A 17850-nucleotide genomic window follows, 5' to 3' on the forward strand; every position below is an offset into this window, starting at 1 on the left:
AAGGAGACAGCATGGAAAACAGTGCACCATCTCAGCACTTGGAAGGGAACGGCATGGAAAACAAACGGTCCTCCTCACTTGAGCGGAATCTGATAGTGTGCTGCAGGAGGAATGTGGGTCACTATGAAGGGGGTGAGAGTGGGGGAGGGTTTTCCTTGTTTTTAATGCTTTTGCACAGTCTATTTATTAGTATGTGATTGTTCATGCATGCATTTACCAGTTTACAGAGTCATCTGACCGCAAGCCAAATGCAGATGCTAATATGGCAGTGTAGAAAGACCTAATATATAAAACCAGATTTAAAAAAAATAAATAATGCAACCTTGGTACTGTACCCTTGCTGGATTGGGTGTGCGGAAATATACATTTCCTATCTTCTTTAACAGCAGTGACACACCTTTGTTGCATAAACTACGTCAAATGAAGCTTCTGAGAGTTTTGAGGAATGCAAATTTCGTTAACCATTAGAAGGTTCAAGCTTTTGCGTGTGGCCTGTTGTGAGCGATGTCATCCTTGAAGTTCACCCGCAGAGCCCCCATTGCTCTCATCTTTGTCTGCTTGTTGTGTCTGAACACTATGAACTTGATGAAGTGCTGATGTACCATTTGGGAAGGTAAAGGTATAAAGTCCTGTGATGGTTTGAATGTGGAACAGATTTCCATTTTTTTTTTCAATTATGACTTTTCCTTCATGAATGCATATTTCTGAGGCGCACGTGCAAACAAGTGTACAGAAACCCTTTATTTGGTTAAATAAAAACAACAATCTAAGCGCAAGAACAGAGATGTGAAATGGAAAAAGGTACGGAGATGGAACAACCGATCCGAATGTCTATCAATACATATGCAATATCCAAATATTTAAAATAAATCAAAGGATCAACTGCTTTCACCCATTTTGAACACTGATGGGGGAAATAAGGGAAGGGGGTTTATTGGAGGAGTACACAGACTAAATGTTCTTTGCTGGATTCTGGATTCTACCTACTTTAATGCTCAGTTTACACTGCGAGTGCGAGGCTCAAGGACAGCAGACGGTCTGATAAACTAAACTTCGGGCAGCAAATACAAACCAAACCAAATAAGTAGGGAAATGAGGGCGTATTTACAAGACATAGTCCAGCTCGTAGCGGATGTACATGTTCTTCTCGTCGTTGTACACTTGAGGGTAGTGGGCGATCAGGGCATCCTGGGAGCCGATGTAGATGGAATTGTAAATCTTCCAGTAGACGTCGCGCACCTTACGGGCCGGGTGGAACAGACCCTGAAAACATGGGACGAGAGGAGGCTTGATTTATTCAAAGACTGATCAAGTAAGGAATGAGGAATTTGATAAACATAGTTAAGTAAGTACGTTCATGTTTAGTAGGCGTGGTCAAGAAGCAACGTATTAACTTGGTGCACAATTAATTGACTTGATTAGTTTGCAGTAGAAAAAAAGTTAAAATCTTTTCACACAGAGTTCCCGCTAAACTGGCACATCAGAGTTGTACAGGTTGATCAAGCATTTGTCAGACAAGCAGTATATTCCAGTGATTTTGTGTGAAATCACAAGGTTGTGAGAGTGGCGTACATTTAAAAGACTACTTTCAACTCAACAGAGAGGAGAAATGTGATTAAATGACTAATGGGCAGGCTGATTTAATCAGTTAATATTAGCTCTTTAAATGGGCAGAATTTTCTGCAGATTTTATCCTTTTTTTTTTTAAACATTTCAATCTCAGATAAACATAACGTTCAAACATTTCAAGAAAATCGGACAATATTGATGATTTCTCACAGTTGTAAAGTTAAATACTGAATTGTTAAGTACAGTAAAACAGTCAAAGGTTTTGCCTGTAATCCACATATTTATTGTAAGCACATAGAAGCAAAAAATGACATTTTATTAATTATGTACGTTTTACTTAATTGGTCAATTATTGCTTATGGGAATTTTATTACGCCAAATATCAGAATTGGCTTAAAAGAAAAAAATAAGAATCTGTCTGGCCTTAGAGAAATGTCTGTCATCATGAAAATGTATTTAAAACAGAAAATCAGATTTAATTTAACCAAACTAGACTTTACAGTAACATTTTAAAATAAACTGTCCTTGAGTTATATCGCACCCCATGCATCAAGAATTGAGTCTTCTTCTATGAGACATGCACTCCGGGTATATCAGTATATCAATTTGCTAACAAGCGCTGAATTGAACCGCTTTACTTGAAAACGTACCATTCTTTAACCATCTTTTATTGGAGAGATGCACAAAAGTGACCTAATCCCAGGTTGGCACCTTCCACATTGAACAGAAGCCGTGACAAACCTACTTTTGGCACGGTCGTGTGAAAGGGATTCTAGTGAGAGCGTCACTTCACCCCTTTCAGATGCCCATAATTTTTGCCTGGCCTTTTGCTCTGTCACAGGGAATGTGGGGGAACAAAGGTGACCAGGCTATATTTGAACTTTGGAGGTACACCAAACACTGGTGTTGACGTAGTCTTATTGTCAGATTGAGCAATGCCATGTTGGTGGCAGATATCGCTGTGCACAGTTGGGACAATAGTCTGCTTTGTTGGGAGCTGTGTAGATGCCTCTATTTGGAGGGATCTCGTTGATAAAGAGGCTAATACATTAGCATTATTCTCTCATAAATGTGAGATTCAAAGAAATTTAGAGTCTATCAAGATTGTGAACTCCTGCTATATTGCATTTTATATTTTGCACGCCCACTATATGGCGGACATAGGGACTTTTACACTATATAGCCAAGTTTGAATTTCAGGTTGCGTGCCTTCAATGTACCACCACGTGCCACAACATGCCAGCACTGCACTTTACTGAAATCGATATACAGAAGTGGAATTAATGGCAAGAAGAGGAAGCAAAGGTCCCCAACTAATACTATAGTTTCAACAAGTGACACTTGTTGCTCCCAGAAAGCAGAGAATGCATACCTGCGAATATAATTGGATGTGTTGCTGCTCTATGCATGTTAAAATGGTTGCCTGAAGTTGATTAGAATCACTGTAAATCTATGCTGATTTAGTCTCTAGCTTTCTACATTATGTTAGCATTGAGCTAGCAGACGTCCAACCATTCACTTTCCAAACCGCTTATCCTTATGAGGATTATACAATACAATACAACTATTTATATAGTGCATTTCACAATTATATGGTGAGAGCAAACATTTTGGTGTTTAAATTCTCTTTTGTTTAATGTGTCATCATAACAGTAAACTTCAATTGAGAGTGACAAAAACAGCTGGAAGCAAGCCCACCTCGAATGATTAAATACTCCAATGTGTTTGCCGCAAGCTTTTTTTTTTTTTAATGATACCTTTTTAGCAAAGATTTAGTCCCATCACAGGTAAGTCTGGAATGTCTCCCACAATAAACGGGGAGTTGACAGTAACATCAAGTTGTTTACCTGTAAGCAGTACTGTAGCATGCGACAGGGCCCTATGGCGACCCTCAGGCCTTCCAGGGCACCCATGACAGCCTGGATGACGTGAGGCGACGTCTCAAACACATTGGGCCACACATAGTTGAGCAGGTGGTTGAGGGAGTCCTCACAACCAAAACCGTAAACGCCCAGGGACATGTGTTGGACCACGGCGCTGGCAGTCTGCCTGTGGACCAGATCTCTGCAGGAACGCATTACACAGGTTAACCCTTAAAAGATGTTCATTTTCTATGCACAAAACATCTACAGTCACACAATTTGCCGTTTACAGGGAGGTGTATGATCATTCCTAAACACAAACATTTCATTTGCCTTGACTTAACACACTGGGAAAATCTAAAATCAAATGTATTACGCATGGGTCAAATTTGACCCGAACAATTCGCTAGGGTTAAGGTTACTAGTTACCTGTCCATAAGCGCGTCCTCCAGGAGCGGCGTGACAGCATAGATGTAGTCCTTGCCCATCTCGCCGATGTACTCAAACAGGAAGGACAGCGACTTGAGCACGCCGTTCTGCACGTTGAGCTCGGGTACGCGGTACTCGTTCATGAGCGCGGGAAGGACGGTGAAGGGCGAACACGTCTCAGCTACGATGGCGATGGCCACTGTGGTGCAAACGCGGTTCTGGCGCTCCTGGACTTTCAAGTTGTTGAGCAAAGTGGCCAAGACGTCGTGTGGGCTGAGAAAAGGGAGGATGGTAACACAATTAGTCAGGCAAATATTTTATCATTCAGTAGGTCAATCATAATCAAACTGAGAAAAATGCGCCATAGTGTTTTTTGACATTATACCACAATAAGATTCTCTTGTGCTCTTCTACAGAGGCTTTTGTACTACAACTCTTTCCGAGTTGTAGTACAAAAGTTTCCGAGTGGACATAGTGAAAGTATTCATGGCATCTCTTGAAGGCACTCACCCAATAGCCTTGGCGATATAGCCAAATGTGTTGACAGTGGCTCTGCGGATGGCCTTTTTGTGAGCCTTGAGAAGCTCCAGCAACTCAAAGCAAATCCTCATCCACTCTCTGGCGGAGACATACTCAGCACCCCTGGAATTAATTCACAAAAATCAGAAGATGAGAAGTGCGTTCATGTCGTTTGTTTATTTTGGGGGCACAGAATGCTGACCTGTCCGCTATCCTGCCCACCAGGTCGATGCAATTCTCCTGCACTTTCTCATGTCTGTTCTTCAAAATGGGAGTCAAACGAGGGAGCAAGTCTTTGATGGGTGGAGTCATCTTGTGCATGCCTGTAAAAATGGTGAAAACGGTTAAGACATTTTTGTTCAGGAGTTGAACAAATGATAGCAAGCAAAGTCTTTTTTTTTTTTTTATTCTTTTTTTTTTAAAGGAGCGACTGTGCTTAACATGTGGCAACATACCAATAACATTTACAATGGCCTTCAGTGCTCCCAAGATGCTGCCCAATACTTCAGGGTATTCTTCTCCTAGGTATTCATATAGTACCACACCCAAGTGACCCATCAGCTTCTCCTGCAGATGCGGAAAGAAAGTAAATGAGCAATCAATTTTTTGAGCCATCAACACAAAAATATCTAAGAGGCTTTTCAACACACCTCCTGGCATGTCTTCATGACAACAGCGGTGCGTGAGATGAGGTCAGCAGCCTGCTGACGCACTTTGGCCGACTTGTTGTTGAGACGCCACAGTACAGTACCGCAGATCTGAGGCAGGTAGGGCTTGACGCGCTTGCCGAGGGCGTTCACTACCGTGCCGAAGCCGTTCAGCATCACCGAATCCTGTGAAGGAGATTCGGTTCCTTGAGTACATTTGTATACACAAGTCAGTCAATGTTACACAGCTGTTGCGCTCACCTCTGTGGTCTGCTCCTGGAAGGCGTAAAGGATGCCGTCAATCAACTGCTCCTCCAGCTTGTGGTCAATATCGGCGGCGCCCAGGTTGCCCATAATCTTCTCGATGGTCTCCATCACCATTTTACGGTACTGCTCAGCCTCGTCTTTGAGGTCATCCACAATGCGAGAGATGATTTCTGCGGCTCCCACCTTGTTGGCCAGTTCTACTGTGGTGTCCACTAACTGCATTGAGCACAAAACTTAGATTAGCTTTAGCATTAGAAAGCTGGTGGAAAGCAAGAAAACAACATGTCTGAATTGAGAGGGCCATCTGGATGATTTCAGAAGATGCATCCAAAGACTGACAAGTCATTTCTGAGTATTATTTTAGCAGCCTTGTACTGTTAATGGCATTGGGAACAATAATCGGAGGGAGGAATTATAAATGTGGCCAGTGGAAAAATTATATAATAAGACGTCGTTAAATGCACCTCCAAGTACACAAAAACAAACATTTTTGTAGAGCTTTAGTTCAGCAATGAGCTTAGAGTCTTTGAAAACGAGCGCCATTAGTAGGGGATGAGGACAGTCTCTCTTTTTTTCTTCTTCTAGCTGCTCATCTCCTCCTCCTTAATGTAAGCAAATGCCGCAATTACATTTGCAAGGTGAGGTTTACTTTTCATCGAGACCAGCACGAAATATTTCCCTGTTACTTCCTGGTAGGCTGCTGCATCAGTACTTCCAAATATGGGCAAGCTTGCACCAGGACACTCGTCCTTGCGCGCTGCACGGTGCAAACACCAAGACCACCAAGTGCAGTTTGAAAAGGCCTACAGGCTACTCTATCATAGCCAAGCCTTAGTGCAAACATGGCTTTAATACTACTTATTGATTAGGTTTGCGTGAGTGCTAACCTGTCTATAGTTACGTCTGTCCAAAGCCATCCTGTGCTGCCAAAAGTGCTTGAAAAAGGGGGGTAGGATCTCAGTCTTAATGTAGTTGGCCTCCACACCATCGGTGCCACAGCACTGCTTCACCACCTACAAGATAAGACGGAGGTGTTGAAGAGAAGGGGAAACATTTGGGAAAACTTGATCTTGTCCCCAACGGGTTGCAGGGTGAGAACAGAGAGGACACATGTCGGCTCTGCTAGTTCTCATGTCGGGAGTTCATCTAGCAAACTACTAGCCCTGGTTCAACCACGCACAGGTAGAACAGGCGAGAATGAGTTGCACAGAAATATTAAATACTTATATAACTCTTTCTTACCTTCAAAACAATCTTTTTCATCTCCTCATCAGGAGACTGGAACTCTCTGATGAGGATTAGCATCACCTCTCGGGTGTAGTAGTTGGCGTACTCTGCGTCCATCAAAGGGATCAAGTAGCCAATAGCTTTGAGGAAAGCAGCCAAACCCTGCCGTCACAAGAAAAAGACACCCATAATTAATTGAAATTTAATGCACTCACATTCATTTGTTATTCAGTGGCGTGTTATCTTGGGTTGACAGTGTAGCATCGTTGGCCATTATTCTGACCTCCATTAATAACAAGAGCCCCAAAGAGATGTTAAAAACTTCGCACTGCAGCCACATTCAGGCTTCATGCCGAGTGTTGATCTTCCACTTGTATCAAAAATAAAACTGAGTACGCATTGTGTAGTGGCCACTTACTCACCTTTCCTCTGTGCTGTCTGATACCCTTCCAGAGAGGCTTGAGCACTGAATCAAAAGATTCGATACCATAGGGTGTCGCGGCTTCAGCCAAGGCGGCAATGGCCAGGGCGCTGATGGTCCTCACTTTCTGCTGCTCATCCACCAGACCTGCACACCACCACACCAAAATATTTGTCAGTTAATGAAGAATGGCAATACTGTAGTGGGTCCTGTAGTAACACTAATCTTGCTTTTGAACGCCACTGACCATGCTCAATGATCTCAACCAAGCTGCGCAGGTGAGGCAGGATGGCGCAGCCCATGAGAATGGCGATCTGCTGCACAATCTTGATGCCTGTGTGCCGCGCCTGCCACGACTTCTTGCTTTTACACACGGCTTTGAGGAAGGGCAGCAGGGAGGGAATACCGAGGGCAGACGCCACCACGGCGAAGGCCCTGGCGGTGGTGTTTCTCACATACTCGTCCATATTGTCGATATCGGGACGCATGGTGGAGATCATGGTTGCCAAGCCAGCCGCCTGGGAACACATGAGAGGGGAGGTTATGCAAGCAGGAGGCTCTGACCCGAAATCATAAATGTTGCTTAATGGAGGGTTGAAGAAAGTGATTTCTGAAAAAGGCATAGTTACAGCCCCGCACTGCCTGCAAAAAAATAAAAAATAAATGAAACGTTCCACCTATTTTATTATAATTATAAGCGCAATGAAGTAGGTCTGTCTGCGCGCATTGCTTTCCATACAACAAGCAGGAAAAATGAGTCTCCAGGGTTTAACCTCAAAGTCCGATTTCAGTCGTCAACATGTTTGGAGGTAAACATGCATCCGCAGAAAGTGCAATTGTATCCAGCGAGTGCAGGGTGAGAACAGGCGAGGCATAAAAGTCTGGTCTGCTAGCTCTCGTGCTGGTGTCAATCTAGCGAACGACTAGCCCCGAACTGACCACCGACAGGTCGAACAGGCGAGAATGGTTCGCAGGAGGCGGCGAAACGTTCAAAAATACGTTCCACGTTACCTTTGCCAAGTTGGAAATGATCTCCCTGCCTTCTACTCTGGCGTAGTAGTCCTCATCAATGAGCAGTGGCTCAATCACCACCAGGATCTTTGCACAAAATAAAAATGGACAGTTAATCACTTTTGCACATCTAATTCACTGGGAAAGGTACTTGAGAAGTGTATTGTGTGTGAATTTACCTTGTGTACGTAGGGTCGAACAAGGTCGTCAAGTTTGTAGAGAATACGGTCAATGACTTTCACCAGCAAGTGGCGTTCTTGGTCCTCAAGAGTGGGTGACATGAGCAGTGGTAGGATTTGGTTGAACAAAGGTCCTGCTCCGAACTCTCGAGCTTTATCTGTGATCTGACGCAAGGCCGCCTGAAACAGAGGAGATGGGATCAAACCAATATTTGTGACGGATGGTAACCTTGCAATCGTTTCGTTTTTTGCAGCTTCTCTCTGGGATTCAAAAGGTGGAGGAGAGTGGAAACAAGAAGATCAATACACCAGTTTTAAGTATGCTATTATTTGGAGTTCAAAGGAATTAACCTACTTATGCATTACCTGCATAACTTAACCTCAGTAATTTCCGGAAAAACCGACGTATTAGTGTTTCAATGCTCTTTTCTGTGATGCCTTAAGATGCACCGGAATGGTGCCAAACCACTAGCTAATAGGAAAGTAGCATTTTTTTCCAAGGAAGCCAGTTGAAATGATAAATCTTCACTGTTATAAAATATTTTTATACTAGGAAAGCGATTCGGTTATTAGTGGAAGAAGCTACAGGAGTCTTTGGCATGTGTATGCTTTGCTCTTTTGAGTGGCTATCTTCAAAATCAAATCATCTATAGAACATTTAGTTAGAAAGCTAAAGTTTTAAAGATGAGTTTCAAACTCTTCAAATATTTAATGGTTTTGGGATCATTTTTTTTTTATTTTTGATATACTTATGGTTGGAACAAAAAAATACAGGCAGTAATGTGTTATTTTGAGTTTCTTATTTTGAAATATGAACAACTTGTAAGTCAACTGGCATCACGTAATGGTTTGTGGTCAACTATATAGGTGTCTACAATAGAAGGACTTTTTATTATTTTGTACAATTCTATAGTTTGGGGGGGGGGGGGGGGGGTGAAAGTGACAGATACCGACCTTCCTCATGGGTGGAGTTCCGTTTTTAATCTTCAACAGCAGCTTCATGATCTTTCTTTCTTTCTGTTCTTCGGGGCTCAATGTGGACTCATCCACCTCGACCTAACACGACAATTCAGAAATGTTCAATTTTCTAAACAGCCCGGATGGACGGATTGCGTATGATGTGCATGTGACGCCGTTCTCACCAGCAATTTGTCAAAATACTGGATGTCATCCGGTTTGAGGAAGGGGAGGTTTCCAGAGGGCTGGTCATTCATCTGTTTGGTGGTGCGGTCCTCCACTTGCATGTGGAAGCCCGTCATGCCGCCAATGGGGGTAGGCGTTGCTGAGAGCTTGCGAGCTGGCGTGCGGATGGGCACGTAGCCGGCTGGTGGAGGCAACACCTGCAAGGATGGGCAAATAGGGAGCATTAGTAAGTAAACTATTACTATACAAGCCCTGGGCTAAATTATCAAAGACCAGAGTATTGCTAAGATTGGTGCACAGACCTTGTATCCTTCAGGAAACATGGCATCAAGCTCGTCATCGGTGAGAGGCCTGTTCCTCTCGTCAATCTCCCGTTCCCACCTCCACGCCTGCAGCTGCTCTGGAGTCATGCTCATCAGGTGACCTGCAATGCCAGGACAAGGGGGTCAAGTTGAACACTCAATTCTCCCGCCCAACTGCATTGAAAGCAATAGTCACTGTCTGCCAAGTACTTTACATTTAACACCAGACATTGACGTCACCAAATCATCTCAGGATACTGCGTGAAAGCTTCCACAAATATGACAATATTGCGCCTTTGCAAGGTTTTCTGTACAAGGCTTTTTATATACAGTTGGACATTAAGTCAAGGTTCTAATGTGACAATTTTATTTAAAAGAGGCTTCATAAATTGAAATTATTCATATTACACCCAAAAGACTAGTGGAACCAAAGATACTAATAAAATTTGGATTACAATGATTCTTTACCAGGTGTTGGGGTTGCCATGTTCATGGCAGGGGTCCCAATTGGGGTCTTTCCAGGGGTCAGGAGTGGTGTTGAGGAGCCCATCTGACTAGCGGGTGTTTCATCCCAGCGAGACTTCCTCTTGCTTGCTCCTGGAGTGGGAGTCTCCCCCACTGACTCATCCCCCCTGTCGGTACGAGGGGTTTCAGCCCAGCCACTCCCGTGTCCGGGGGTCTCCCTCTCTGTCTTGGGCGTTTCGTCCCAGCGGTTCTTCCGGACACTTCCCGTGGCTCCGCCATGGCCAGGTGTGGCGTGGCCAGGTGTGTCCCTGCCTGGTGTGGCGGCACCGGCCGGTGTGTGGCTGGGTGTCGGGTCCCACATGCGGGAGCTGGGTGTGGCTCCAGGGGTCTCGCTGCCTTTGGGCCGGCCGGGGGTTTCGTCCCATCGGCTGTTTGAAGGTGTGTGCGCTGGCGTGTGTCCCGGAGTCTTTAAAGCAAGAAAAACATTGAAAACGCAACTTTTTGGAGTTCACCAACCATCATGTTTATTTAGCAAAACTCACCTCAGCATTCGCATCAGCCTGGTCCCAGCTGGACATCTTTTTGGGGGTAGAATTGGTAGGAGTTTGATCAGCTGTCTGGTCCCAGCGGCGCTTGCGTTTAGCAGCAGCGGCGGCGGCGGCAGCAGCAGCTTGGCTGGCAGCGGACCCATTGACAGCTTTCAGGTCACCTGACTTAGCCTTCTCTGCGAGCTGCAGACGAATCTCTCGCTGCACACAGAAAGACATGAATAAAAATTACTTAACAGTATAAAAGCGATAACGTCCGGGTAAATTGTGTTTTTCTTTTCCCTACCTCTTCTTTGGATAGGTTCTGCTCTCTCATGACGTCCACATAAGACCTGACCTGGAGCTTGGGGTCCGGCGTTTTGCCTCCTGCGCGAAAGAGCACCAACAGAACAAAGGGCACTCATTAGTGCATGCTCTCGGGACCTATATTATTGTTTTTCACACCAAGCACAAACAGCCAGCTAACCCTGATTCTCTTTACAAATATATGTTCCTTCTTTTAAAAACAGTGAAATCACAGAATATCCTACTGAGTTAAACTGGAATATACATGTTTACCCTCTCTTACATAGACATAGCATCATAAGAAAAAAAACAAGCAGATACATGGAGAGCAGAGCTTAAATTTGTGGTGCTTTCTTTTAAGTAGATATTGCCATCACTGATGCAGGGGGGGTCCTGGGCTGCGCTCTTCAGAATACGTACACTTTCAGTGCCAAGGGTCCTTCTGCAGTCAGACTTCAACCAGCAGAAAAGCAGCCTAGAAAATTTCTCTTTACCATTAGTAACACTTTGGAAAAGGGTTTGAACTCACACACAAACAGTATACCACCTGTTTTGCATTGATTTGTGACACTCAAAGAAACAAGAAGAAAAAAAAAAGTAACTCAAAGCATCTTCTTGGGGGACAACAAAAAATTCTCAGGCCGGTAAAAATGAGGACTTGATTTTGAAGCTCATCTTAAATTTGCACTCAAAATTTGGTCAACTCTCAGAGCCACGTTTGCTTGACTTCACTATTATTTATACAGCTAAATTATATCTTGACTACCCCTTTGAAAAAAAAAAAAGGTAGCAAGTCAAATATAGCCAAGACAAATAGTTTATGAAGTAGGCAATAAAAAAATGAAACAGTCTTTTAGAGAATCAACAGAAACTCCTGCTGGATTCAATGACTAGGAGTAAGTGGACCCTGACCAAAACTGAAAAGTGCACAGTTCTCTCTGTGTCCCCCATAACCTACACAGGATGAGTTGCTGCGCCCTTAACAGAGTGCAGTACAGGACTGGCAAAGCAGTACTGCTGTAGGAGAGAAATTAAGGACAGTTAGTATGGGCCGGTGGTATGGTGGCACACATTTTGCTTAGAGAACATATTTCTATTTTACAGAGAGCCTTGTAAAATAAAAATATATTTTTACAACAACAACGTTTGTACACAGAGCTCTCTTTGCTCCCTCTACATGCAGGCTCCTTATGAGCCTCATCCAGAAAACTATCGCTAATGCTAACGCTATTAAAATGGTTTAACTTGCTTTGCGGGTGAAAAGCATTCTGTTTTTTGCTTGTATGTTGCTACTAGGGATGGGCATGAACAATAAGTCGAACGACATATTTTTTATAAGTATAATAAATATTATATTTTTAAGTATTATATTGTTTCTCTTTAAAATTTAGGACAGATTTATCTTGCACCAATTGTGTCATAATGGAGTGCACTGCATGGGTGCAAATTTAACCCATCTAGTCCATTGTCAGATAATGGCTGTCCCTTAAATTATCTCCAAGCAATAGATCAACTTAAGCCCACGATACACCTGCAAATAAACACATTTTTACCCCCAGGGAAAAAATGGAGAGTAAACTGTTAAGACCATTTGAATTCTGTTGCACACCAAAAAAGCAGCACCAACCAACGCATGTAAATGTTTGCAAAAGAATTTAACAGTGGCAAGTTGCAAACAAACTCATTTTCATGCGTAACAGCAAGACACTCCACAATGTTTCGTGCATCTACGTTTATCATCCAGGGAGATACAAGACCACGATTATGATCATTTATCTAGGTTTGACATATGTATAATTGCATTTGAGTCAATAAGCACACTCACAGACTATATGAGAAAACGTGATAACGAAAAAAAGACTTCCTTTGGTACCTTGGCAATATCGGCCATCAAAAATTAACATTATAAATAATTTCCCCTGAGTTGATCAAGAAAAAAACATGTAAATGCCCACACCTTAGTGGCGACATACAGTGAAGTGACCTAACGCCATCAGTGGCAGTAAAATTATTCAAATTACAGCCTGGTTTTGGCGCAATGACAATCATGCCTATTTCCTATAGCGAATGTTTAAACCCAACAGATATTTCCCTCTTCCTGAAACGTGGCCTATCAGTTTGTGGGCGCTGCATGGCTGATGCGAATTACGCAGCTGGCTGAACTTCACAGGGTACCCCATTTTACATATTGCACACTTTAGCCTGGCGGTCACACAGGATTGTTAACCCTTCGACTCACACACACAACCAATATGCTACCCACGTTTGTTAGGTGAGTTATCTGACTTGTGGCATTCTTGCACCTAACCACCTCTCCCACTCAAACGCATGGTAATCCTATTAATTGCTGAGCTTTTTTTTTTGCAAACCAAGGATTCTCTTCCACCCCACCACCCACACACAAAAATCTTGAAATAAGGTGCCGTAAAAATGATTGCATTTTAGAAAGACAAAAGACAACAAAGGATTGACCACAGGGAAGGCATTGTCTGGGAGGCAAGCATCTGTATTGTAGTCGAAGGGTTGAACAGCTACCACGCTTGGTGATAAAAAGAAAAAACATAAAAAGGCAAGGGAGTAATAAAAAGGACCGTGTCAAAACGGGGATGAGGAAAAAGGCCAAATTTACCATCTGCAAAGGGGTCGAGACGCTCCGGTGAAATAATCATCTGCATGCGCCGAGCTTTGTACTCGTCCTCCCGCTCCGCAATCTTCTGTGGTCGATGCTCCGCAAATGGATCGTACTGCAAAAACAAAATGCAGCAGACATGACTATTTTCTATATTTGATGAAACAAAAATAATTATAATTATCTGCTAATATGATCAGACATTCTATGATACACAGTATAATTACTAAAGCTACACTATAAGTCAATTGCATTTTGTTGCCCATAAGTGACATGTATCATATTTTATTTTTCATGCAATGTGAACATTTAATTGACAGTACAATTTGCATTGGTTTTTGTAATCTGAATGACTACATAAAAAGATATGACAAAAAAAAATCTTAAGTGGGCATCATGTGTTGCAGTGTGACCTAAGTCCATGAGCTCATAATGTGACATAACATGAAATCAGTTTTTCTCTCAAAATTAACGTGTTTAATGTATTTTTACACATGAATCATGTTAAGAACGTAAAAATATGGTTAATAAGGTTATATGATGGTGAAAGACGTTTTCTTTTTTGTTCTTTTGCAACATAGCAACAACAAACTGAATATGGACGTCACTGTGGAAATGTGTCAGTATTTCAGTATCATATAGTAATGCAGCGGTAAAGTAATGATCATGGTAAATCATTGCAGGGCTGCATTATATTAGAAGCATGTGATATGGGTTTTGAATTTTGGGATACCAATATAATTGCGATATTTAACATGTATCTAAAGAAATTACATCTTTATTGTGAAAAGAAACCAAAAAAATCATGTGGAAAAATAACCAGCCTCAAAGTATTCCCATCATATCAAGTCATTCAGAGTTAGTAATGCCCTTTGATACTGTTATCCTATTAGATGGGGATGCACCTTTAATTTTGCATGATTGATTCATGATTGATTGATTGATCAAAGTCAGATAAAAGCATATAATTCCACATGAATTTATCGCACATCTTTGCAATACACACATCTGAGCAACTATGTAGCCCTCAACATTTTCAGAAAAAACTGAGACACCATCTCAGTATAAATAAAACGGAAAACAGTAAGTAAGGTGGTAACTCAGGAAGCCTCATTGTGCAGAGATGTATTTGCACATTGATGCGCAAATTTCATTTTCTCTATTTGCAATCAAATGGAAAAACAGCAACTGAGTTATTATTTTTGCGATAACTGTGTATTCTTACACCGCGTTATAGTGTACATTTTCATTAGTCACATACTTGTTCATCTGACTGAGGAATGGCATTGAGAATGGCCACTGGAGCATGGTACCCTTGCTTTTTCTGACCCAACAAACTTGTCGCCGTTTCCTCTTCATCATCCTGAGGGGGAAAAAAACAAGCAAAAGCACAGAGTACCCATGTGATAAGCAGCTTGACAACCAAGTAGCGTGGCAAGTAAGTACCAACATATTGGTGGATAAATGTATAGATGGAGGGAAAGCATCTTACGTCTTCCTGCTCGTTGGCGGCAATGGATGTGACATAGCCGTGAAAACGGCTGTCGCTTCCTCCATAGATTTCCTGGTCAAAAAACCCAGTTGAAACAAGGCCGACTCCCTGCTCATCTCCTTCCTCCACGAGATTGGCCTTCATCCCCTGGATCTCCAGGATCTGGGCCTCAATATCTGCACAAAATTAATAATTACATCGTTGAAAATTTGAACTGTGGCACCAAATAGCAACAACGCTATGTCGCAGTTCACAAAATCCGAACGTGTTACGGTTAGTCACATTGCTGCGTTAGCCTCGATGCTAAAGTTAGCATGAAACGTTTAGAAATATCTACATCAAATTTTATTTTAAACCATTTGAGCTAAACCAAAGAATTTGCTTCATGAATGTCGATGAATCGACAGCGTAAACAACAAGCGTTAAATATTGCGGCTGGTGGGAGGGCTAACATGCTAACAAGACAGCAACCAGCGCCATTATCTAAATCTGACCGCGTTGCGTCGCATCCCGGCCCGTTGTTGTTCTCGTTTAAAACAAATAAAACATGTATATTTAAATGCTACAGTTGCAGGATTATTTGATATAGAGAATCTGTCGTAATATCCAATTGTTGATTGTCTGAAAACGAGTGCGAATATATCATTTTCTAAAACCGTTTACCGTCGTGTGTTTTGGCGATCTTCGCCATTTTGGTGGTGGTTCTTCGAGACTGAAACAGGAAGTCAGTAAATGTCAATCCGATACAAGCCAATGCGAACTGCTCGGGAAAAGGGCGGGACGTTAATACAATATTTCGAGCTGGTTGGGCGATGCGCAACATGCGCACGCCGACCAAACTTTCATTTTCACCAATCATGGAAAAGAATGAATATGTCGTCACTGGCGTGCGCCTTGTTTGGAAAAACCGGGTCCTGTTAGCCTGCTTTTCTGTTTTCATTTACGAGTTCGAGCATTATATTTCTACAATAAGGTATTATTTGAAATAGAAAGCAATTACAACTATTTCTGCTTGCGTTGGATCTCATGTTTTCTTTTCATAAATATTCGTTGTATGTATTTAATCGTTTTCCTTTGTATGCTCTCTATGTTCTGCATTGCTTTACCCTAGCGTTATATTTTTTTTGTCTAAAATGGTTAAATGTGTTCTACTGGTTATTGAAACTAACAAATGTTCAATAAAGATTTTTAAAAATATAGGAGTTCTGTTTTCTGGATGATTGGCACAGATGGTATCATGGCGTTGATTGAAAGTTGTCGTTTTTTACAATGTAAATATGCAGGTAAAAATGCATTATTAAAGGGACGCTTGGATGAGCTTAACATTGGAACTTATATAATAGGTTCTCATGTTATAAATGACACCTGTCCTAAAATGTCCTCCCCAAAAGACTCTGTTGTGATTTCTGGGCTTTTTTATGACAAATTTGGAGCTTGCCTTGTTATATTTTTCACCAGGGAGGCAAGCGAGGTAATATTGCTCGCTTTGTCAGTTCTGTTGTCTAAAACAGTGACAGATCGCTACCAAAATGTAAATGCCAATAACTACTCTTGTCCACTTCAACCTGTAAAAGTATAAAAGCGTTCTGCACAATAGTTTGGATTCATTGACATCAAACGTGAGCTCATGTGATCACCTCCACAAAATCAAAAATACCGTGCCTATCTCTTCTTGACTTACACAAGCTGAAGCGAACAAGAGCAAGAATGAGCACACAAACCCCAACTAGTTATATTTCGGACATTTAGCTACACTAAAGTCGTGTCAACTCTCAGGAGGCTGATGGCGTGCAGCAAGTGGGCATTGATCTTTACCCCCCGCCGCTTCTCTCCCCGATTAACAGTAGGATAACGACACTAAAAGACACAATTGGCCTCAGCCCATAAAAACAAATGGCATTAGCACAATATAATTAGTGCCATACTATCCAGCTAGTGTCTTCATGTTGTGGGATTGCCTCCCAAGCAGTCGCATGCATTGTCCGACACCACTTGCAGCCACCAGCTTCGCCGTGAGAGTGAGTGGGCGTCAATTTCAGATAAAGACCTACTCTTGAACAGTGTGCCTCGCGGAGCAGTATGTGTTTTTAGTTGGGACCATTTCAGGAGCATCAATGTTCAGCAAACAAAAAGTTCCAGCAAGGAGGCCGACTCCACAGTCGATTGTGGCTGCATTGGAACGCTCCAATGGGTGGTGTATGCGTAACACAAAGCTGTTATGTTCCAAAGAATAAAACGCTGTAGTGTAGTTACATCGCCTACTGTCGAAATACTGGAGCCAATCCTCATCCAAATAAATGTGCACGTCTACTAATTCCCACTTCAGTCTGTGTTAAATATCCCAACTGGTGCTTTATACCGTACGTCCTCAACTTGATCAGCAAAGAAGTAGTTTGCAGCGTCATAACAGCATAAGCTATGTACCTCTGCTCACAGTTCCTCACTCTTATATAAATCAGCCACAGAGAGGTTAATCCTTTTGATATGTTGAAGCGGTCGTAATTAGAGATGTGAATTTTGGTGGCAATTCATCCCCGTTTTTGGAGGCTAGAAGCAATGAAATTACAATAATTTCCAAAGGCGAGTTAGTAATCGGTCCCTTTAGTGACGCTCGCAGTAACAAGGAGAGAGCAGAGGGGGGCTTGGCCATATTCCTCTTTAACAGTAGGCATTTTTCATCACTTATTTCCTAATTTCTCCAAAATGAATAGATAAAAAGAAAATGAAAACTAATTTTAGTTCCCTGGTCAAAAAATATATTACTGATGACGGAATTGATAGGTAAAGCACACAAGAAATTATACTGTCAATAATTACTGTTTACAATATTCAAATAATAGTCAAAATAAATAAGA

The 17850-nt window shown here is 42.2% G+C and overlaps 1 protein-coding gene across 2 annotated transcripts; it reads right to left on the minus strand.

Moving 5' to 3' along the window:
- Window positions 1-726: 726 nt before the first annotated feature.
- sf3b1 (splicing factor 3b, subunit 1) lies at window positions 727-15799 on the minus strand. 2 transcript variants are annotated; one of them, XM_088314710.1, is made up of 24 exons: window positions 15659-15799; window positions 14996-15171; window positions 14765-14866; window positions 13504-13618; window positions 10876-10955; window positions 10584-10790; window positions 10045-10507; window positions 9577-9698; window positions 9274-9471; window positions 9086-9187; window positions 8132-8311; window positions 7953-8039; window positions 7189-7459; window positions 6943-7088; window positions 6536-6682; window positions 6181-6306; window positions 5288-5509; window positions 5030-5212; window positions 4835-4946; window positions 4582-4702; window positions 4371-4502; window positions 3861-4133; window positions 3417-3633; window positions 727-1263 (listed from the first exon to the last, which is right to left on the minus strand). In XM_088314710.1, exons 1-24 carry the CDS (start codon window positions 15684-15686, stop codon window positions 1105-1107), a joined length of 3969 nt encoding a protein of 1322 aa, XP_088170836.1. In that variant the 5' UTR covers window positions 15687-15799; the 3' UTR covers window positions 727-1104. The 2 variants fall into 2 exon arrangements, with proteins under 2 accessions (XP_088170836.1, XP_088170838.1); XM_088314712.1 differs by lacking the exons at window positions 14996-15171; window positions 15659-15799 and having other exon boundaries at window positions 11295-13618; window positions 14765-14806.
- Window positions 15800-17850: the final 2051 nt, after the last annotated feature.

This window comes from Idiotropiscis lumnitzeri, chromosome 14 (genome assembly GCF_059441095.1).
Source record: "Idiotropiscis lumnitzeri isolate Australia: NSW breed Sydney's pygmy pipehorse chromosome 14, RoL_Ilum_1.0, whole genome shotgun sequence".
In the NCBI taxonomy this organism is placed as follows: Eukaryota; Metazoa; Chordata; class Actinopteri; order Syngnathiformes; family Syngnathidae; genus Idiotropiscis; species Idiotropiscis lumnitzeri.

Bases quoted from the DNA above. Each gene is read 5' to 3' on its own strand.
- sf3b1 (XM_088314710.1), bottom strand. From the start codon at position 15,686: ATGGCGAAGATCGCCAAAACACACGACG. The intron at 9,472-9,576 runs GTCTGTGCACCA...CCATCCTTGCAG, and splicing joins TGTTTCCTGAAGGATACAAG to GTGTTGCCTCCACCAGCCGG. The intron at 4,503-4,581 runs GTCAGCATTCTG...AATTAATTCCAG, and splicing joins GTGGGCAGGATAGCGGACAG to GGGTGCTGAGTATGTCTCCG.